At 37.3% G+C, this 23,506-nt stretch overlaps 1 protein-coding gene across 1 annotated transcript in view; it reads right to left on the bottom strand.

The window, feature by feature from the left end:
* Nucleotides 1-1,373: 1,373 nt before the first annotated feature.
* Nucleotides 1,374-23,506, bottom strand: part of LOC138368909 (cellulose-binding protein A-like) — a 54,646-nt gene continuing 32,513 nt past the window's right edge. The window contains exons 12-13 of the mRNA XM_069331628.1: nt 17,493-17,777; nt 1,374-1,591 (exon numbers count right to left, since the gene is read on the bottom strand). Coding sequence (XP_069187729.1) covers nt 1,374-1,591; nt 17,493-17,777 — 503 coding nt within the window. The remainder of the gene's footprint in view (nt 1,592-17,492; nt 17,778-23,506) is intronic.

Raw genomic sequence — 23,506 nt, forward strand, 5'->3', positions numbered from 1 at the left:
TGCAAATCAAATGCAATATCTTTCATAGACAACTGGGAACACTTCTATGGAAGAAATGAAATGTATGCTCGTGATGGGGTGCATCTATCGAGAGCTGGGGTTGTTGCTGTTGCGAACTCGTTGGAAGAAGTGGTTAGAGGTGTTTGTTTGGGTTTAAACTGTTAGTAGATAGAGGTATGGGAATTGATTTGGAGGAAGGAGGTAATAAAAGTATGTTTGTGGGAGAAAGGAATTGGCAAAACGATCAGGGAAAGAGAAGGTCCGCAAAATAACAATTCACTTAGGGTATATTACACTAACAGTAGAAGTCTAAGAAATAAAATTAACGAATTAAATGCTCTTGTCTGCACAGAAAAAATAGATATTATTGCACTTACCGAAACGTGGATGAATGTAGAAAATAGAGAACTATTAGCTGAATATCAAATATACGGATTTAAACTATTCAGTCACTTATTCAGTCAAGTGAAATACAGTCACTTTCGCAGTAAACACAGCGGATTTATAGTTTTACGGAGTTCCAGCTTAAAACCATTGAACAAATCCACAAGGATGTTGATGAGGGTTCAAACCTATTCGCTGGATGTTCCCAGACGCGCTCTAGTTATCTGTACCACGACATGGTAAAATAATTTTACCATGTTAGATGTCAACAGCAACGTTAAAAACTGTAATGTTAACACCATTAATATTAACAATAGCAAATATAAACAACAGTAATATTAATAACAGCAACATTAAGAACATTATCGTTAAAAAAGTAACATTAATAACAATAACATTAATATCATTAACATTAATAACAGTAACAATATTAACAACAGTAACAATATTAACAGCAGTAACAATAATAACAACAACATTAACATAAGTAACAGTAATATCAACAACATAAACAACAGTAACAATAATAACATCAGCATTAACAACAGTAACATTAATAACAACAATATAACAACAGTAAAATTAATAAAAACAATATTCACAGGAGTAAAATTAATAACAATACTAACAACAGTAACATTAATAACAACAACAGTACCAATATCAAAGTAACAGCATAAAATTAAAAACCGCAACATTAGCAATATTTTCATCAGAAAAATTCACAATATTAACAACAGAAACATTAACAGCAGCAACAACAGTAATATTAACAAAATAAATATTAATAATAGCACCAATAACCACATGAACAACATTATTATTAACATCAGTAATATTAGTAACTGTATTGTTTACAACAGCAACATTAACAGAATCATAAAAATTTGCAACATTACCAAAAGTTACATTAAAAGCAGCAACAATACGAATATTGAATTCGTAGTTGTTAACATTAACAATAGTTAAGTTAACAGCAGCTACAGCAGTTAAAACAATTTAACAACAACTACAACAGTAAAATTAACAACAGCTACAACAGTAACATTAACAACAGCTACAACAGTAACATTAACAACAGCTACAACAGTAACATTAACAACAGCTACTACAGTAACAATAACAATAGCTACAACAGTAACATTAACAACAGCTACAACAGAAACATTAACAACAGCTACAGCAGTGACACTAACATTAACAACAGCTACAACATTAAAATAAGGAACAAATACAACATTTATATTAACAACAGCTACAACATTAAAATTAACAAAAGCTACAACATTACAATAAACAATAGCTACAACAGTAACATTAAGATTAACAACAGCTTAAGAACATAAGAACAAAGGTAACTGCAGAAGGCCCATTGGCCCATACGAGGCAGCTCCTATCTATAACCACCCAATCCCACTCATATACTTAAGAACATAAGAACAAAGGTAACTGCAGAAGGCCTATTGGCCCATACGAGGCAGCTTCTATTCTATAACCACCCAATCCCACTCATATATTTGTCCAACCCGCGCTTGAAACAATCGAAGGACACCACCTCCACCACGTTACGCGGCAATTGGTTCCACAAATCAACAACCCTGTTACTGAACCAGTATCAACCCAAGTCTTTCCTAAATCGAAACTTATCCAATTTATACCCATTGGTTCGTATTCTGTCTTGTGTTGATATTTTTAATACCCTATTAATATCCCCCTGTTATGTCCATTCATCCATTTGTAAACCTCTATCATGTCACCCCTAACTCTTCGCCTTTCCAGTGAATGCAACTTAAGCTTTGTTAATCTTTCTTCATATGAAAGATTTCTAATATGGGGAATTAACTTAGTCATCCTATGCTGGACACGTTCAAGTGAATTTATAACCATTCTATAATATGGCGACCAAAACTGAACTGCATAATCTAAATTTCCTAACTAGAGCAAGATATAGCTTGAGAACCACACCAGGTGTCTTGTTACTAACTCTGCGATTAATAAATCCAAGTGTCCGATTTGCCTTATTACAAACATTTATGCATTGATCCTTTTGTTTTAAATTCTTACTAATCATAACTCCCAGATCCCTTTCGCAATCTCAACACCATCTAGCTCGTATCTTGTAACTCTATCATCATTACCTAGCCTCAGAACTTTACATTTATCAGCATTAAACTGCATTTGCCAATAATATGACCATTTCAAAACCCTATCAAGATCAACTTGAAGTGATAGTGAGTCCTCCTCCGAATTAATTTCCCTACCGATTTTCGTATCATCGGCAAATTTGCAAATGTTGCTAACCTGAATCTAAAATCCTGAATCTAAATCATTTATATATATATATTAAAATCAAAATCAAACCTGAATCTAAATCATTTATATATATTATAAACAACAGAAGTCCCAGGACAGAGCCTTGAGGCACTCAACTTACAACATTTTCTCTGACTTGATTCCATTTATACTAACTCTCTGTTTCCTTTGGTATAGCCATGCCCTAATCCAGTTTAATATAGCACCCCCAAAACCATGAGACTCTATCTTTTTAATCAGTCTTTCATGTGGCACTGTATCAAAAGCTTTGCTAAAGTCAAGGTACACAACATCACAATCCTTACCACTATCAACTGCCTCAACTATGCTAGAATAAAAAGATAACAAATTTGTTAAACATGAACGGCTATTTATAAAACCATGTTGCAACTCAATTATTAATTTATGTTTTTCAAGATGAAGACGAATTTTATTTGCTATTATAGATTCGAGTAACTTTCCCACAATAGACGTTAGGCTAATTGGTCGATAGTTAGACGCAAGTGATCTATCTCTTTTCTTAAAAACTGGTATCACATTAGCAACTTTCCAAAACTCTGGCACTCTGCCTGACTCTATAGATTTATTAAATATGGTTGACAGTGGGTCACAAAGCTCCTCTTTGCATTCTTTAAGCACCCTGGCAAACACTTCATCCGGCCCTGGGGATTTGTTTGGTTTGAGTTTTACTATTTGTTTAAGAACATCCTCCCTGGTAACTGCTAAACTCGTCAACCTGTCCTCGTCCCCACTCACATAGAATTGTTCGGCTGAAGGCATATTGTTAAGTTCCTCTTTAGTAAATACAGATACAAAATATTCTCAGTTTTTAATGGACCTATCCTTTCCCTAGTCTTAGTACGATATAACTGAAAAAAACCCTCTAGGATTTGTCTTTGCTTGCCCTGCTATGCGAACTTCATAGTTTCTTTTTGCTTTCCTTATCTCATTTTTAACATTACTAACCAGTTGTACGAATTCCTGTTCTAAAGTGACCTCCCCAGGTCACTTTAGAACAGGAACACTGTGACTGCACCTGAGTCAGTCAGGTGCAGTCACAGTGAGAGGTTGTGTTAGCTGGAGCTCCGATTCTAATAACATTATTATTGCAATAATGGAGGGATTAGTGAGGGATTTGATGAGTATGGTTGGAGCTCTGAGAGCAGAGATGGATTCCCTGCGGGAGGAGGTGCGACAGCTGGGACTTCGGGAGGAAACGAAGGAGGAGGCCAGTGTTGACGGGACCTCATTAAGAAGGACTGACGGGACCAGTATTAAGAAGTCCTCGTCTTGGCAAGTTGTGAAAGACAGGGGTCTTAAGAAGACCTTGGCAAAACCGACAACTAATAGCCTACACCTAAGGACTTTTAATGCATTTGACGTATTAGAGGACGAGTGCTGTGTTGAACCTGTTGTTCAACGAGGTGGCAAAGACAAAGTAACGAGGAGCATTAAAGCGCAGGTCCCTCAAACTGCTCGAAAGGAAAAGGGAGAATCGAAGCGAATTTTGGTTGTGGGAGATTCCCAGGTGAGGTATTTAGACAGAACGTTTTGTGCCAGAGATAGGGGGAACAGATTAAGGGTTTGCTACCCGGGAGCTGGAATTGGTGATATTGTTGGAAACATGAATGATATTATGACAGGAAATGGCAACAAACCCATTATTTGTATTAGTGCAGGAGGTAATGATGTTGGACGAGTTAGGAGTGAGGAACTAATACAGAGATTCAGGACAGCCATTGAATTAGTTAGGAGCAAGGGAGGAATCCCGATCATATGTGGCATTCTTCCAAGAAAGGGTGTGGGAAATGAATGGATGTCGAGGGCACTTGGTGTCAATTGCCGGCTGGAAAGATATTGCAAATCAAATGCAATATCTTTCATAGACAACTGGGAACACTTCTATGGAAGAAATGAAATGTATGCTCGTGATGGGGTGCATCTATCGAGAGCTGGGGTTGTTGCTGTTGCGAACTCGTTGGAAGAAGTGGTTACAGGTGTTTGTTTGGATTTAAACTGTTAGTAGATAGAGGTATGGGAATTGATTAGGAGGAAGGAGATAATAAAAGTATGTATTTGTGGGAGAAATGAATTGGCAAAATTATCATAGCAATATGGAAGTTGTAGTGAAGGACCTGGTGACTCTAATGGGAGCCCTGAGGACAGAGTTGGACTCTCTGCGGGAGGAGGTGCGTCAGCTTAAAAAACAACGAGAAGTAACGAAGGAGGAGACCAGCAGTAAAGGGACCTCGTCTTGGAGAGTTGCGAAAGACAGGGGCCTTAAGAAGACTTTGATAAAGCCGCCTTCAAACGCCATAGCAACTTCAAATTCATTTGACGTTTTGGAGGACGAGTGCTGTGGAGAGACTGTGGATCGCGCAAAAGGGAAAGCAACGAAGAGAAAGGAAGCGCAGGCCCCTCAGAAAGTAAAGGAAGTACCTAAGCAAACATTAGTTGTGGGAGATTCCCAGATAAGGTATTTGGATAGAACGTTTTGTGCTAGAGATAGGGGGAACAGGTTAAGGGTTTGCTATCCCGGAGCTGGCATTGGTGATATTATAAACAACATGAATGATATTATGGCTGGTAATGGGAACAATCCCATTATTTGCATTAGCGTGGGAGGAAATGATGTTGGTCGAGTCAGGAGTGAGGAACTGATTCAGAGGTATAAAACAGCCATAGAGTTAGTTAGGAGCAAGGGAGGAATCCCGATCATATGTGGCATTCTTCCAAGAAAGGGAGTGGGAAATGAATGGATATCGAGGGCACTTGGTGTCAATTGCCGGCTGGAAAGATATTGCAAATCAAATGCAATATCTTTCATAGACAACTGGGAACACTTCTATGGAAGAAATGAAATGTATGCTCGTGATGGGGTGCATCTATCGAGAGCTGGGGTTGTTGCTGTTGCGAACTCGCTAGAAGAAGTGGTTAGAGGTGTTTGTTTGGGTTTAAACTGTTAGTAGATAGAGGTATGGGAATTGATTTGGAGGAAGGAGGTAATAAAAGTATGTGTTTGTGGGAGAAAGGAATTGGCAAAACGATCAGGGAAAGAGAAGGTCCGCAAAATAACAATTCACTTAGGGTATATTACACTAACAGTAGAAGTCTAAGAAATAAAATTAACGAATTAAATGCTCTTGTCTGCACAGAAAAAATAGATATTATTGCACTTACCGAAACGTGGATGAATGTAGAAAATAGAGAACTATTAGCTGAATATCAAATATATGGATTTAAACTATTTCACACAGATAGATATATTAGACGAGGAGGTGGAGTAGCCATATATGTTAGGGACAATTTGAAATGTAGTCTCAAAGAGGGAATCAAAACAGAGCCACACACAGAAACTATTTGGATTGAATTAAACGAAAAAGCTAAAAATATTATAATAGGAGTAATATATAGGCCACCAAATTTAGACAGAATGGAAGCAAAGCATCTATGGGATGAAATATCTAGAGCATCTAGATCTAACAGTATTTATGTCATGGGTGACTTTAATTTTAGCGGAATAAACTGGTTGAACAAAACAGGGAATAGTGAAGCAGAAGATTTTCTAGAATTAATTGACGATTGCTTTCTTACGCAACACATTAAGGAACCAACACGGGAAAATAATATTTTAGATTTAGTGTTAACTAACAGGGAAACGCAAATTAATGACATCGAAATAGGGAGTGAGCTAGGGAGCAGTGATCACAAAGAAATCAGATTTAGCATAGAATGGAATAGACCAGTAGGAGAAAATTCTGTTAAAGTGCCAGATTTTCGAAAAGCTGATTTTAATAGCCTAAGAATTTTTTTGGGTCAAATTGATTGGAAAGGCTTGGGTATGGGGTGTGGGCCGGTCTTGGAGCGAGACATGAACCCAGCGATAGGTGACTTAAATGGGGATTTCGATGTGGATTCAATATATAACTTATTTAAGAATATTCTAAACAAAGCACAGGAACGTAGTATACCATACAAATTGAATAGATCGTATACTAATGACCCAAAGTGGATAACAAAGAATTTGAAGAACCTTATAGGTAAAAAGAGAGCTTGGTACAAAAGGATTAAAAATGGGGAGGTCACTTTAGAACAGGAATTCGTACAACTGGTTAGAAATGTTAAAAAAGAGATAAGGAAAGCAAAAAGAAACTATGAAGTTCGCATAGCAGGGCAAGCAAAGACAAATCCTAAAGGGTTTTTTCAGTTATATCGTACTAAGACTAGGGAAAGGATAGGTCCATTAAAAACTGAGACAGGTCAAATAACAGATAGTGATGAAGAGATGAGTAGTATTTTTAATAAATATTTTGTATCTGTATTTACTAAAGAGGAACTTAACAATATGCCTTCAGCCGAACAAGTCTATGTGGGTGGGGACGAGGACAGGTTGACGAGTTTAGCAGTTACCAGGGAGGATGTTCTTAAACAAATAGTAAAACTCAAACCAAACAAATCCCCAGGGCCGGATGAAGTGTTTGCTAGGGTGCTTAAAGAATGCAAAGAGGAGCTTTGTGACCCACTGTCAACCATATTTAATAAATCAATAGAGTCAGGCAGAGTGCCAGAGTTTTGGAAAGTTGCTAATGTGATACCAGTTTTTAAGAAAGGAGATAGATCACTTGCGTCTAACTATCGACCAATTAGCCTAACGTCTATTGTGGGAAAGTTACTCGAATCTATAATAGCAAATAAAATTCGTCTTCATCTTGAAAAACATAAATTAATAATTGAGTCGCAACATGGTTTTATAAATGGCCGTTCATGTTTAACAAATTTGTAATCTTTTTATTCTAGCATTGTTGAGGCAGTTGATAGTGGTAAGGATTGCGATGTTGTATACCTTGACTTTAGCAAAGCTTTTGATACAGTGCCACATGAAAGACTGATTAAAAAAATAGAGTCTCATGGTATTGGGGGTGCTATATTAAGCTGGATTAGGGCATGGCTATACCAAAGGAAACAGAGAGTTAGTATAAATGGAATCAAGTCACAGTGGGAAAATGTTGTAAGTGGAGTGCCTCAAGGCTCTGTCCTGGGACCTCTGTTGTTTATAATATATATAAATGATTTAGATTCAGGTTTGAGTAGCAACATTTGCAAATTTGCCGATGATACGAAAATCGGTAGGGAAATTAATTCGGAGGAGGACTCACTATCACTTCAAGTTGATCTAGATAGGGTTTTGAAATGGTCAAAGGATTGGCAGATGCAGTTTAATGCTGATAAATGTAAAGTTCTGAGGTTAGGTAATGATGATAGAGTTACAAGATACGAGCTAGATGGTGTTGTGATTGCGAAGTCGGATTGCGAAAGGGATCTGGGAGTTATGATTAGTAAGAATTTAAAACAAAAGGATCAATGCATAAATGTTCGTAATAAGGCAAATCGGACACTTGGATTTATTAATCGCAGCGTTAGTAACAAGACACCTGGTGTGGTTCTCAAGCTATATCTTGCTCTAGTTAGGCCCCATTTAGATTATGCAGTTCAGTTTTGGTCGCCATATTATAGAATGGATATAAATTCACTTGAACGTGTCCAGCGTAGGATGACTAAGTTAATTCCCCAAATTAGAAATCTTTCATATGAAGAAAGATTAACAAAGCTTAAGTTGCATTCACTGGAAAGGCGAAGAGTTAGGGGTGACATGATAGAGGTTTACAAGTGGATGAATGGACATAACCGGGGGATATTAATAGGGTATTAAAAGTATCAACACAGGACAGAACACGAAACAATGGATATAAATTGGATAAGTTTAGATTTAGGAAAGACTTGGGTAAATACTGGTTCAGTAACAGGGTTGTTGATTTGTGGAACCAATTGCCGCGTAACATTGTGGAGGTGGGGTCCCTCGATTGTTTCAAGCACGGGTTGGACAAGTATATGAGTGGGATTGGGTGGTTATAGAATAGGAGCTGCCTCGTATGGGCCAATAGGCCTTCTGCAGTTACCTTTGTTCTTATGTTCTTATGTTCTTATGTTCTTATGTTCTTAATGATCAGGGAAAGAGAAGGGCCTCAAAATAACAATTTACTTAAGGTATATTACACTAACAGTAGAAGTCTAAGAAATAAAATAAACGAATTAAATGCTCTTATCTGCACAGAAAAAATAGATATTATTGCACTTACCGAAACGTGGATGAATGTAGAAAATAGAGAACTATTAGCTGAATATCAAATAAATGGATTTAAACTATTTCACACAGATAGATATATTAGACGAGGAGGGGGAGTAGCCATGTATGTCAGGGATAATTTGAAATGTAGTCTCAAAGAGGGAATCAAAACTGAGCCACACTCAGAAACTATTTGGATAGAATTATACGAAAAAGCAAATAATATTATAATAGGAGATATATATAGGCCACCAAATTTAGACAGAATGGAAGCAAATCATCTATGGGATGAAATATCTAGGGCATCTAGATCTAACAGTATTTACGTCATGGGTGACTTTAATTTTAGTGGAATAAATTGGTTGAACAAATCAGGGAATAGTGAAGCAGAAGATTTTCTAGAATTAATTGACGATTGCTTTCTTACGCAACACATTAAGGAACCAACGCGGGAAAATAATATTTTAGATTTAGTGTTAACTAACAGGGAAACACAAATTAATGATATTGAAATAGGGAGTGAGCTAGGGAACAGTGATCATAAAGAAATCAGATTTAGCATAGAATGGAATTGACCTGTAGGAGAAAATTCTGTTAAAGTGCCAGATTTTCGAAAAGCTGATTTTAATAGCCTAAGAAATTCTTTGGGTCAAATTGATTGGTAAGTCTTGGGTATGGGGTCGGGGCCGGTCTTGGAGCGAGACATGAACCCAGCGATAGGTGACGTAAATGGGGATTTCGATGTGAATTCAATATATAACTTATTTAAGAATATTCTAAACAAAGCACATGAATGTAGTATACCATACAAATTGAATAGATCGAATACTAATGACCCAAAGTGGATAACAAAGAATTTGAAGAACCTTATAGGTAAAAAGAGAGCTTGGTACAAAAGGATTAAAAATGGGGAGGTCACTTTAGAACAGGAATTCGTACAACTGGTTAGAAATGTTAAAAAAGAGATAAGGAAAGCAAAAAGAAACTATGAAGTTCGCATAGCAGGGCAAGCAAAGACAAATCCTAAAGGGTTTTTTCATTTATATCGTACTAAGACTAGGGAACGGATGGGTCCATTAAAAACTGAGACAGGTCAAATAACAGATAGTGATGAAGAGATGAGTAGTATTTTTAAAAAATATTTTGTATCTGTATTTACTAAAGAGGAACTTAACAATATGCCTTCAGCCGAACAAGTCTATGTGGGTGGGGACGAGGACAGGTTGACGAGTTTAGCAGTTACCAGGGAGGATGTTCTTAAACAAATAGTAAAACTCAAACCAAACAAATCCCCAGGGCCGGATGAAGTGTTTGCCAGGGTGCTTAAAGAATGCAAAGAGGAGCTTTGTGACCCGCTGTCAACCATATTTAATAAATCAATAGAGTCAGGCAGAGAGCCAGAGTTTTGGAAAGGAGTTTTTAAGAAAAGAGATAGATCACTTGCGTCTAACTATCGACCAATTAGCCTAACGTCTATTGTGGGTAAGTTACTCGAATCTATAATAGCAAATAAAATTCGTCTTCATCTTGAAAAACATAAATTAATAATCGAGTCGCAACATGGTTTTATAAATGGCCGTTCATGTTTAACAAATTTGTTATCTTTTTATTCTAGCATAGTTAAGGCAGTTGATAGTGGTAAGGATTGTGATGTTGTGTACCTTGACTTTAGCAAAGCCTTTGATACAGTGCCACCTGAAAGACTGATTAAAAAGATAGAGGCTCATGGTATTGGGGGTGCTATATTAAGCTGGATTAGGGCATGGCTATACCAAAAGAAACAGAGGGTTAGTATAAATGGAGTCAAGTCAGATTGGGAAAATGTTGTAAGTGGAGTGCCTCAAGGCTCTGTCCTGGGACCTCTGTTGTTTATAATATATTTAAATGATTTAGATTCAGGTTTGAGTAGCAACATTTGCAAATTTGCCGATGATACGAAAATCGGTAGGGAAATTAATTCGGAGGAGGACTCACTATCACTTCAAGTTGATCTAGATAGGGTTTTGAAATGGTCAAAGGATTGGCAGATGCAGTTTAATGCTGATAAATGTAAAGTTCTGAGGTTACGTAATGATGATAGAGTTACAAGATATGAGCTAGATGGTGTTGAGATTGCGAAGTCGGATTGCGAAAGGGATCTGGGAGTTATGATTAGTAAGAATTTAAAACAAAAGGATCAATGCATAAATGTTCGTAATAAGGCAAATCGGACACTTGGATTTATTAATCGCAGCGTTAGTAACAAGACACCTGGTGTGGTTCTCAAGCTATATCTTGCTCTAGTTAGGCCCCATTTAGATTTTGCAGTTCAGTTTTGGTCGCCATATTATAGAATGGATATTAATTCACTTGAACGTGTCCAGCGTAGGATGACTAAGTTAATTCCCCAAATTAGAAATCTTTCATATGAAGAAAGATTAACAAAGTTTAAGTTGCATTCACTGGAAAGGCGAAGAATTGGGGGTGACATGATAGAGGTTTACAAGTGGGTGAATGGACATAACAAAGGGGAAATTAATAGGGTAATAAAAGTATCAACACAAGACAGAACACGAAACAATGGGTATAAATTGGATAAGTTTAGATTTAGGAAAGACTTGGGTAAATACTGGTTCAGTAACAGGGTTGTTGATTTGTGGAACCAATTGCCGCGTAACATTGTGTAGGTTGGGTCTCTCGATTGTTTCAAGCGCGGGTTGGACATGTATATGAGTGGGATTGGGTGGTTATAAATAGGAGCTGCCTCGTATGGGCCAATAGGCCTTCTGCAGTTGCCTTTGTTCTTATGTTCCCAATTTTTAATCCTTTTGTACCAAGCTCTCTTTTTACCTATAAGGTTCTTCAAATTCTTTGTTATCCACTTTGGGTCATTAGTATTCGATCTATTCAATTTGTATGGTATACTACGTTCTTGTTCTTTGTTTAGAATATTCTTAAATAAGTTATATATTGAATCCACATCGAAATCCCCATTTAAGTCACCTATCGCTGGGATCATGTCTCGCTTCAAGACCGGCCCACACCCCATACCCAAGACTTTCCAATCAATTTGACCCAAAAAATTTCTTAGGCTATTAAAATCAGCTTTTCGAAAATCTGGCACTTTAACAGAATTTTCTCCTACAGGTCTATTCCATTCTATGCTAAATCTGATTTCTTTGTGATCACTGTTCCCTAGCTCACTCCCTATTTCGATGTCATTAATTTGTGTTTCCCTGTTAGTTAACACTAAATCTAAAATATTATTTTCCCGTGTTGGTTCCTTAATGTGTTGCGTAAGAAAGCAATCGTCAATTAATTCTAGAAAATCTTCTGCTTCACTATTCCCTGTTTTGTTCAACCAGTTTATTCCACTAAAATTAAAGTCACCCATGACATAAATACTGTTAGATCTAGATGCTACCTACCTTGAGGCTACCTTGAGGTGCTTCCGGGGCTTAGTGTCCCCGCGGCCCGGTCGTCGACCAGGCCTCCTGGTTGCTGGACTGATCAACCAGGCTGTTAGACGCGGCTGCTCGCAGCCTGACGTATGAGTCACAGCCTGGTTGATCAGGTATCCTTTGGAGGTGCTTATCCAGTTCTCTCTTGAACACTGTGAGGGGTTTGCCAGTTATGCCCCTTATGTGTAGTGGAAGCGTGTTGAACAGTCTCGGGCCTCTGATGTTGATAGAGTTCTCTCTGAGATATTATATAATATATCTAGAGCATATATAATATGCTCTAGATATTTCATCCCATAGATGCTTTGCTTCCATTCTGTCTAAATTTGGTGGCCTATATATAACTCCTATTATAATATTATTAACTTTTTCGTTTAATTCTATCCAAATAGTTTCTGTGTGTGGCTCAGTTTGATTCCCTCTTTGAGACTTCATTTCAAATTGTCCCTAACATATATGGCTACTCCACCTCCTCGTCTAATATATCTATCTGTGTGAAATAGTTTAAATCCATTTATTTGATATTCAACTAATAGTTCTCTATTTTCTACATTCATCCACGTTTCGGTAAGTGCAATAATATCTATTTTTTCTATGCAGTCAAGAGCATTTAATTCGTTAATTTTATTTCTTAGACTTATACTGTTAGTGTAATATATCCTAAGTGAATTGTTATTCTGAGGCCCTTCTCTTTCCCTGATCATTTTGCCAATTCCTTTCTCCCACAAACACCTACTTTTATTACCTCCTTCCTCCAAATCAATTCCCATACCTCTATCTACTAACAGTTTAAACCCAAACAAACACCTCTAACCACTTCTTCCAACGAGTTCGCAACAGCAACAACCCCAGCCCTCGATAGCTGCACCCCATCACGAGCATACATTTCATTTTTTCCATAGAAGTGTTCCCAGTTGTCTATGAAAGATATTGCATTTTATTTGCAATATCTTTCCAGCCGGCAATTGACACCAAGTGCCCTCGACATCCATTCATTTCCCACTCCCTTTCTTGGAAGAATGCCACATATGATCGGGATTCCTCCCTTGCTCTTAACTAATTTCGAAAAGCTGATTTTAATAGCCTAAGAAATTTTTTGGGTCAAATTGATTGGAAAGGCTTGGGTATGGGGTGTGGGCCGGTCTTGGAGCGAGACATGAACCCAGCGATAGGTGACTTAAATGGGGATTTCGATGTGGATTCAATATATAACTTATTTAAGAATATTCTAAACAAAGCACAGGAACGTAGTATACCATACAAATTGAATAGATCGTATACTAATGACCCAAAGTGGATAACAAAGAATTTGAAGAACCTTATAGGTAAAAAGAGAGCTTGGTACAAAAGGATTAAAAATGGGGAGGTCACTTTAGAACAGGAATTCGTACAACTGGTTAGAAATGTTAAAAAAGAGATAAGGAAAGCAAAAAGAAACTATGAAGTTCGCATAGCAGGGCAAGCAAAGACAAATCCTAAAGGGTTTTTTCAGTTATATCGTACTAAGACTAGGGAAAGGATAGGTCCATTAAAAACTGAGACAGGTCAAATAACAGATAGTGATGAAGAGATGAGTAGTATTTTTAATAAATATTTTGTATCTGTATTTACTAAAGAGGAACTTAACAATATGCCTTCAGCCGAACAAGTCTATGTGGGTGGGGACGAGGACAGGTTGACGAGTTTAGCAGTTACCAGGGAGGATGTTCTTAAACAAATAGTAAAACTCAAACCAAACAAATCCCCAGGGCCGGATGAAGTGTTTGCTAGGGTGCTTAAAGAATGCAAAGAGGAGCTTTGTGACCCACTGTCAACCATATTTAATAAATCAATAGAGTCAGGCAGAGTGCCAGAGTTTTGGAAAGTTGCTAATGTGATACCAGTTTTTAAGAAAGGAGATAGATCACTTGCGTCTAACTATCGACCAATTAGCCTAACGTCTATTGTGGGAAAGTTACTCGAATCTATAATAGCAAATAAAATTCGTCTTCATCTTGAAAAACATAAATTAATAATTGAGTCGCAACATGGTTTTATAAATGGCCGTTCAAATTTAACAAATTTGTTATCTTTTTATTCTAGCATTGTTGAGGCAGTTGATAGTGGTAAGGATTGCGATGTTGTATACCTTGACTTTAGCAAAGCTTTTGATACAGTGCCACATGAAAGACTGATTAAAAAAATAGAGTCTCATGGTATTGGGGGTGCTATATTAAGCTGGATTAGGGCATGGCTATACCAAAGGAAACAGAGAGTTAGTATAAATGGAATCAAGTCAGAGTGGGAAAATGTTGTAAGTGGAGTGCCTCAAGGCTCTGTCCTGGGACCTCTGTTGTTTATAATATACATAAATGATTTAGATTCAGGTTTGAGTAGCAACATTTGCAAATTTGCCGATGATACGAAAATCGGTAGGGAAATTAATTCGGAGGAGGACTCACTATCACTTCAAGTTGATCTAGATAGGGTTTTGAAATGGTCAAAGGATTGGCAGATGCAGTTTAATGCTGATAAATGTAAAGTTCTGAGGTTAGGTAATGATGATAGAGTTACAAGATACGAGCTAGATGGTGTTGTGATTGCGAAGTCGGATTGCGAAAGGGATCTGGGAGTTATGATTAGTAAGAATTTAAAACAAAAGGATCAATGCATAAATGTTCGTAATAAGGCAAATCGGACACTTGGATTTATTAATCGCAGCGTTAGTAACAAGACACCTGGTGTGGTTCTCAAGCTATATCTTGCTCTAGTTAGGCCCCATTTAGATTATGCAGTTCAGTTTTGGTCGCCATATTATAGAATGGATATAAATTCACTTGAACGTGTCCAGCGTAGGATGACTAAGTTAATTCCTCAAATTAGAAATCTTTCATATGAAGAAAGATTAACAAAGCTTAAGTTGCATTCACTGGAAAGGCGAAGAGTTAGGGGTGACATGATAGAGGTTTACAAGTGGATGAATGGACATAACCGGGGGGATATTAATAGGGTATTAAAAGTATCAACACAGGACAGAACACGAAACAATGGATATAAATTGGATAAGTTTAGATTTAGGAAAGACTTGGGTAAATACTGGTTCAGTAACAGGGTTGTTGATTTGTGGAACCAATTGCCGCGTAACATTGTGGAGGTGGGGTCCCTCGATTGTTTCAAGCACGGGTTGGACAAGTATATGAGTGGGATTGGGTGGTTATAGATTAGGAGCTGCCTCGTATGGGCCAATAGGCCTTCTGCAGTTACCTTTGTTCTTATGTTCTTATGGTAATTCAATGGCTGTCCTGAATCTCTGTATTAATTCCTCACTCCTAACTCGCCCAACATCATTACCCCCTGCACTAATACAAATAATGGGTTTGTTTCCATTTCCCGTCATAATATCATTCATGTTTCCAACAATATCACCAATTCCAGCTCCCGGATAGCAAACCCTTAATCTGTTTCCCCCTATCTCTGGCACAAAACGTTCTGTCTAAATACCTCACCTGGGAATCTCCCACAACCAAAATTCGCTTCGATTCTCCCTTTTCCTTTCGAGCAGTTTGAGGGACCTGCGCTTCAATGCTCCTCGTTGCTTTGCCTCCTCTTTGAACAACAGGTTCACCACAGCACTCGTCCTCTAATACGTCAAATGCATTAAAAGTCCTTAGGTGTAGGCTATTAGTTTTCGGTTTTGCCAAGGTCTTCTTAAGACCCCTGTCTTTCACAACTTGCCAAGACGAGGTCTTCTTAATACTGGTCCCGTCAGTCCTTCTTAATGAGGTCCCGACTTCGCAATCTCAACACCATCTAGCTCGTATCTTGTAACTGTCATCATTACCTAGCCTCAGAACTTTACATTTATCAGCATTAAACTGCACTTGCCAATCCTTTGACCATTTCAAAACCCTATCTAGATCAACTTGAAGTGATAGTGAGTCCTCCTCCGAATTAATTTCCCTACCGATTTTCGTATCATCGGCAAATTTGCAGATTTTGCTACTCAAACCTGAATCTAAATCATTTATATATATTATAAACAACAGAGGTCCCAGGACAGAGCCCTAAGGTATTCCACTAACAACATTATCCCACTCTGACTTAACCCCATTTATACTAACTCTCTGTTCCCTTTGGAATAGCCATGCCATAATCCAAGTTAATATAGCACCTCCAATACCATGAGCTTCTATTTTTTTAATTAGTCTTTCATGTGGCACTGTATCAAAAGCTTTGCTAAAGTCAAGGTACACAACATCACAATCCTTACCACTATCAACTGCCTCAACTATGCTGGAATAAAAAGTTAGCAAATTTGTTAAACATGAACGGCCATTTGTAAAACCATGTTGCAACTCATTTATTAATTTATGTTTTTCAAGATGGAGACGAATTGTATTTGCAATTATTGATTCTAGTAACTTTCCCACAAATACAACATGGAAGCAAAATACAGTCACTTTCGCAGTAAACACAGCGGATTTACAGTTTTACGGAGTTCCAGCTTAAAACCATTGAACAAATCCACAAGGATGTTGATGAGGGTTCAAACCTATGCGCTGGATGTTCCCAGACGCGCTCTAGTTATCTGTACCACGACATGGTAAAATAATTTTACCATGTTAGATGTCAACAGCAACGTTAAAAACTGTAATGTTAACACCATTAATATTAACAATAGCAAATATAAACAACAGTAATATTAATAACAGCAACATTAAAAACATTATCGTTAAAAAAGTAACATTAATAACAATAACATTAATATCATTAACATTAATAACAGTAACAATATTAACAGCAGTAACAATATTAACAGCAGTAACAATAATAACAACAACATTAACATAAGTAACAGTAATATCAACAACATAAACAACAGTAACAATAATAACATCAGCATTAACAACAGTAACATTAATAACAACAGTAAAATTAATAAAAACAATATTCACAGGAGTAAAATTAATAACAATACTAACAACAGTAACATTAATAACAACAACAGTACCAATATCAAAGTAACAGCATAAAAATAAAAACCGCAACATTAGCAATATTTTCATCAGAAAAATTCACAATATTAACAACAGAAACATTAACAGCAGCAACAACAGTAATATTAACAAAATAAATATTAATAATAGCACCAATAACCACATGAACAACATTATTATTAACATCAGTAATATTAGTAACTGTATTGTTTACAACAGCAACATTAACAGAATCATAAAAATTTGCAACATTACCAAAAGTTACATTAAAAGCAGCAACAATACGAATATTGAATTCGTAGTTGTTAACATTAATAATAGTTAAGTTAACAGCAGCTACAGCAGTTAAAACAATTTTAACAACAACTATAACAGTAAAATTAACAACAACTACAACAGTAACATTAACAACAGCTACAGCAGTAACATTAACAACAGCTACAACAGTAACAATAACAACAGCTACAACAGTAACATTAACAACAGCTACAACAGAAACATTAACAACAGCTACAGCAGTGACACTAACATTAACAACAGCTACAACATTAAAATTAACAACAGCTACAACATTAAAATAAGGAACAAATACAACATTTATATTAACAACAGCTACAACATTAAAATTAACAAAAGCTACAACATTAAAATAAACAATAGCTATTAAGGTTAACAACAGCTTAAGAACATAAGAACAAAGGTAACTGCAGAAGGCCCATTGGCCCATTCGAGGCAGCTCCTATCTATAACCACCCAATCCCACTCATATACTTAAGAACATAAGAACAAAGGTAACTGCAGAAGGCCTATTGGCCCATACGAGGCAGCTTCTATTCTATAACCACCCAATCCCACTCATATACTTGTCCAACCAGCGCTTGAAACAATCGAGGGACACCACCTCCACCACGTTACGCGGCAATTGGTTCCACAAATCAACAACCCTGTTACTGAACCAGTATTTACCCAAGTCTTTCCTAAATCGAAACTTATCCAATTTATACCCATTGTTTCGTATTCTGTCTTGTGTTGATATTTTTAATACCCTATTAATATCCCCCTGTTATGTCCATTCATCCATTTGTAAACCTCTATCATGTCACCCCTAACTCTTCGCCTTTCCAGTGAATGCAACTTAAGCTTTGTTAATCTTTCTTCATATGAAAGATTTCTAATATGGGGAATTAACTTAGTCATCCTACGCTGGACACGTTCAAGTGAATTTATAACCATTCTATAATATGGCGACCAAAACTGAACTGCGTAATCTAAATGGCCTAACTAGAGCAAGATATAGCTTGAGAACCACACCAGGTGTCTTGTTACTAACTCTGCGATTAATAAATCCAAGTGTCCGATTTGCCTTATTACAAACATTTATGCATTGATCCTTTTATTTTAAATTCTTACTAATCATAACTCCCAGATCCCTTTCGCAATCTCAACACCATCTAGCTCGTATCTTGTAACTCTATCATCATTACCTAGCCTCAGAACTTTACATTTATCAGCATTAAACTGCATTTGCCAATCCTTTGACCATTTCAAAACCCTATCAAGATCAACTTGAAGTGATAGTGAGTCCTCCTCCGAATTAATTTCCCTACCGATTTTCGTATCATCGGCAAATTTGCAAATGTTGCTAACCTGAATCAAAATCATTTATATATATTATAAAATCAAAATCAAACCTGAATCTAAATCATTTATATATATTATAAACAACAGAAGTCCCAGGACAGAGCCTTGAGGCACTCAACTTACAACATTTTCTCTGACTTGATTCCATTTATACTAACTCTCTGTTTCCTTTGGTATAGCCATGCCCTAATCCAGTTTAATATAGCACCCCCAAAACCATGAGACTCTATCTTTTTAATCAGTCTTTCATGTGGCACTGTATCAAAAGCTTTGCTAAAGTCAAGGTACACAACATCACAATCCTTACCACTATCAACTGCCTCAACTATGCTAGAATAAAAAGATAACAAATTTGTTAAACATGAACGGCCATTTATAAAACCATGTTGCAACTCAATTATTAATTTATGTTTTTCAAGATGAAGACGAATTTTATTTGCTATTATAGATTCGAGTAACTTTCCCACAATAGACGTTAGGCTAATTGGTCGATAGTTAGACGCAAGTGATCTATCTCTTTTCTTAAAAACTGGTATCACATTAGCAACTTTCCAAAACTCTGGCACTCTGACTGACTCTATAGATTTATTAAATATGGTTGACAGTGGGTCACAAAGCTCCTCTTTGCATTCTTTAAGCACCCTGGCAAACACTTCATCCGGCCATGGGGATTTGTTTGGTTTGAGTTTTACTATTTGTTTAAGAACATCCTCCCTGGTAACTGCTAAACTCGTCAACCTGTCCTCGTCCCCACTCACATAGAATTGTTCGGCTGAAGGCATATTGTTAAGTTCCTCTTTAGTAAATACAGATACAAAATATTTATTAAAAATACTACTCATCTCTTCATCACAATCTGTTATTTGACCTGTCTCAGTTTTTAATGGACCTATCTTTTCCCTAGTCTTAGTACGATATAACTGAAAAAACCCTCTAGGATTTGTCTTTGCTTGCCCTGCTATGCGAACTTCATAGTTTCTTTTTGCTTTCCTTATCTCATTTTTAACATTACTAACCAGTTGTACGAATTCCTGTTCTAAAGTGACCTCCCCAGGTCACTTTAGAACAGGAACACTGTGACTGCACCTGAGTCAGTCAGGTGCAGTCACAGTGAGAGGTTGTGTTAGCTGGAGCTCCGATTCTAATAACATTATTATTGCAATAATGGAGGGATTAGTGAGGGATTTGATGAGTATGGTTGGAGCTCTGAGAGCAGAGATGGATTCCCTGCGGGAGGAGGTGCGACAGCTGGGACTTCGGGAGGAAACGAAGGAGGAGGCCAGTGTTGACGGGACCTCATTAAGAAGGACTGACGGGACCAGTATTAAGAAGTCCTCGTCTTGGCAAGTTGTGAAAGACAGGGGTCTTAAGAAGACCTTGGCAAAACCGACAACTAATAGCCTACACCTAAGGACTTTTAATGCATTTGACGTATTAGAGGACGAGTGCTGTGTTGAACCTGTTGTTCAACGAGGTGGCAAAGACAAAGTAACGAGGAGCATTAAAGCGCAGGTCCCTCAAACTGCTCGAAAGGAAAAGGGAGAATCGAAGCGAATTTTGGTTGTGGGAGATTCCCAGGTGAGGTATTTAGACAGAACGTTTTGTGCCAGAGATAGGGGGAACAGATTAAGGGTTTGCTACCCGGGAGCTGGAATTGGTGATATTGTTGGAAACATGAATGATATTATGACAGGAAATGGGAACAAACCCATTATTTGTATTAGTGCAGGGGGTAATGATGTTGGACGAGTTAGGAGTGAGGAACTAATACAGAGATTCAGGACAGCCATTGAATTAGTTAGGAGCAAGGGAGGAATCCCGATCGAATGTGGCATTCTTCCAAGAAAGGGAGTGGGAAATGAATGGATGTCGAGGGCACTTGGTGTCAATTGCCGGCTGGAAAGATATTGCAAATCAAATGCAATATCTTTCATAGACAACTGGGAACACTTCTATGGAAGAAATGAAATGTATGCTCGTGATGGGGTGCATCTATCGAGAGCTGAGGTTGTTGCTGTTGCGAACTCGTTGGAAGAAGTGGTTACAGGTGTTTGTTTGGATTTAAACTGTTAGTAGATAGAGGTATGGGAATTGATTTGGAGGAAGGAGATAATAAAAGTATGTATTTGTGGGAGAAATGAATTGGCAAAATGATCAGGGAAAGAGAAGGGCCTCAAAATAACAGTTCACTTAGGGTATATTACACTAACAGTAGAAGTCTAAGAAATAAAATTAACGAATTAAATGCTCTTGTCTGCACAGAAAAAATAGATATTATTGCACTTACCGAAACGTGGATGAATGTAGAAAATAGAGAACTATTAGCTGAATATCAAATAAATGGATTTAAACTATTTCACACAGATAGATATATTAGACGAGGAAGGGGAGTAGCCATGTATGTCAGGGATAATTTGAAATGTAGTCTCAAAGAGGGAATCAAAACTGAGCCACACTCAGAAACTATTTGGATAGAATTATACGAAAAAGCAAATAATATTATAATAGGAGTTATATATAGGCCACCAAATTTAGACAGAATGGAAGCAAAGCATCTATGGGATGAAATATCTAGGGCATCTAGATCTAACAGTATTTATGTCATGAGTGACTTTAATTTTAGTGGAATAAATTGGTTGAACAAAACAGGGAATAGTGAATCAGAAGATTTTCTAGAATTAATTGACGATTGCTTTCTTACGCAACACATTAAGGAACCAACACGGGAAAATAATTTTTTTTGATTTAGTGTTAACTAACAGGGAAACACAAATTAATGACATTGAAATAGGGAGTGAGCTAGGGAACAGTGATCACAAAGAAATCAGATTTAGCATAAAATGGAATAGACCTGTAGGAGAAAATTATGTTAAAGTGCCAGATTTTCGAAAAGCTGATTTTAATAGCCTAAGAAATTATTTGGGTCAAATTGATTGGAAAGTCTTGGGTATATCAGTCAGTCAGGTGAAGTCACAGTGAGAGGTTGTGTTAACCGGAGCTCCTGAGTGTTGTTATATTATCATAGCAATATGGAAGTTGTAGTTAAGGACCTGGTGACTCTAGTGGGAGCCCTGAGGACAGAGTTGGACTCTCTGCGGGAGGAGGTGCGTCAGCTGAAAGAACAACGAGAAGTAACGAAGGAGGAGACCAGTAGTAAAGGGACCTCGTCTTGGAGAGTTGTGAAAGACAGGGGCCTTAAGAAGACTTTGATAAAGCCGCCTTCAAACGCCATAGCAACTTCTAATTCATTTGACGTTTTGGAGGAGGAGTGCTGTGGTGAGACTGCGGATCGCGCAAAAGGGAAAGCAACGAAGAGAAAGGAAGCGCAGGCCCCTCAGATAGTAAAGGAAGTACCTAAGCAAACATTAGTTGTGGGAGATTCCCAGATAAGGTATTTGGATAGAGCGTTTTGTGCTAGAGATAGGGGGAACAGGTTAAGGGTTTGCTATCCCGGAGCTGGCATTGGTGATATTATAAACAACATGAATGATATTATGGCTGGTAATGGGAACAATCCCATTATTTGCATTAGCGTGGGAGGAAATGATGTTGGTCGAGTTAGGAGTGAGGAACTGATTCAGAGGTATAAAACAGCCATAGAATTAGTTAGGAGCAAGGGAGGAATCCCGATCATATGTGGCATTCTTCCAAGAAAGGGAGTGGGAAATGAATGGATATCAAGGGCACTTGGTGTCAATTGCCGGCTGGAAAGATATTGCAAATCAAATGCAATATCTTTCATAGACAACTGGGAACACTTCTATGGAAGAAATGAAATGTATGCTCGTGATGGGGTGCATCTATCGAGAGCTGGGGTTGTTGCTGTTGCGAACTCGTTGGAAGAAGTGGTTAGAGGTGTTTGTTTGGGTTTAAACTGTTAGTAGATAGAGGTATGGGAATTGATTTGGAGGAAGGAGGTAATAAAAGTATGTGTTTGTGGGAGAAAGGAATTGGCAAAACGATCAGGGAAAGAGAAGGTCCGCAAAATAACAATTCACTTAGGGTATATTACACTAACAGTAGAAGTCTAAGAAATAAAATTAACGAATTAAATGCTCTTGTCTGCACAGAAAAAATAGATATTATTGCACTTACCGAAACGTGGATGAATGTAGAAAATAGAGAACTATTAGTTGAATATCAAATAAATGGATTTAAACTATTTCACACAGATAGATATATTAGACGAGGAGGTGGAGTAGCCATATATGTTAGGGACAATTTGAAATGTAGTCTCAAAGAGGGAATCAAAACAGAGCCACACACAGAAACTATTTGGATACAATTAAACGAAAAAGCTAATAATATTATAATAGGAGTAATATATAGGCCACCAAATTTAGACAGAATGGAAGCAAAGCACCTATGGGATGAAATATCTAGAGCATCTAGATCTAACAGTATTTATGTCATGGGTGACTTTAATTTTAGCGGAATAAACTGGTTGAACAAAACAGGGAATAGTGAAGCAGAAGATTTTCTAGAATTAATTGACGATTGCTTTCTTACGCAACACATTAAGGAACCAACACGGGAAAATAATATTTTAGATTTAGTGTTAACTAACAGGGAAACGCAAATTAATGACATCGAAATAGGGAGTGAGCTAGGGAGCAGTGATCACAAAG

Source organism: Procambarus clarkii, chromosome 26 (assembly GCF_040958095.1).
Source record: "Procambarus clarkii isolate CNS0578487 chromosome 26, FALCON_Pclarkii_2.0, whole genome shotgun sequence".
Taxonomy (NCBI): domain Eukaryota; kingdom Metazoa; phylum Arthropoda; class Malacostraca; order Decapoda; family Cambaridae; genus Procambarus; species Procambarus clarkii.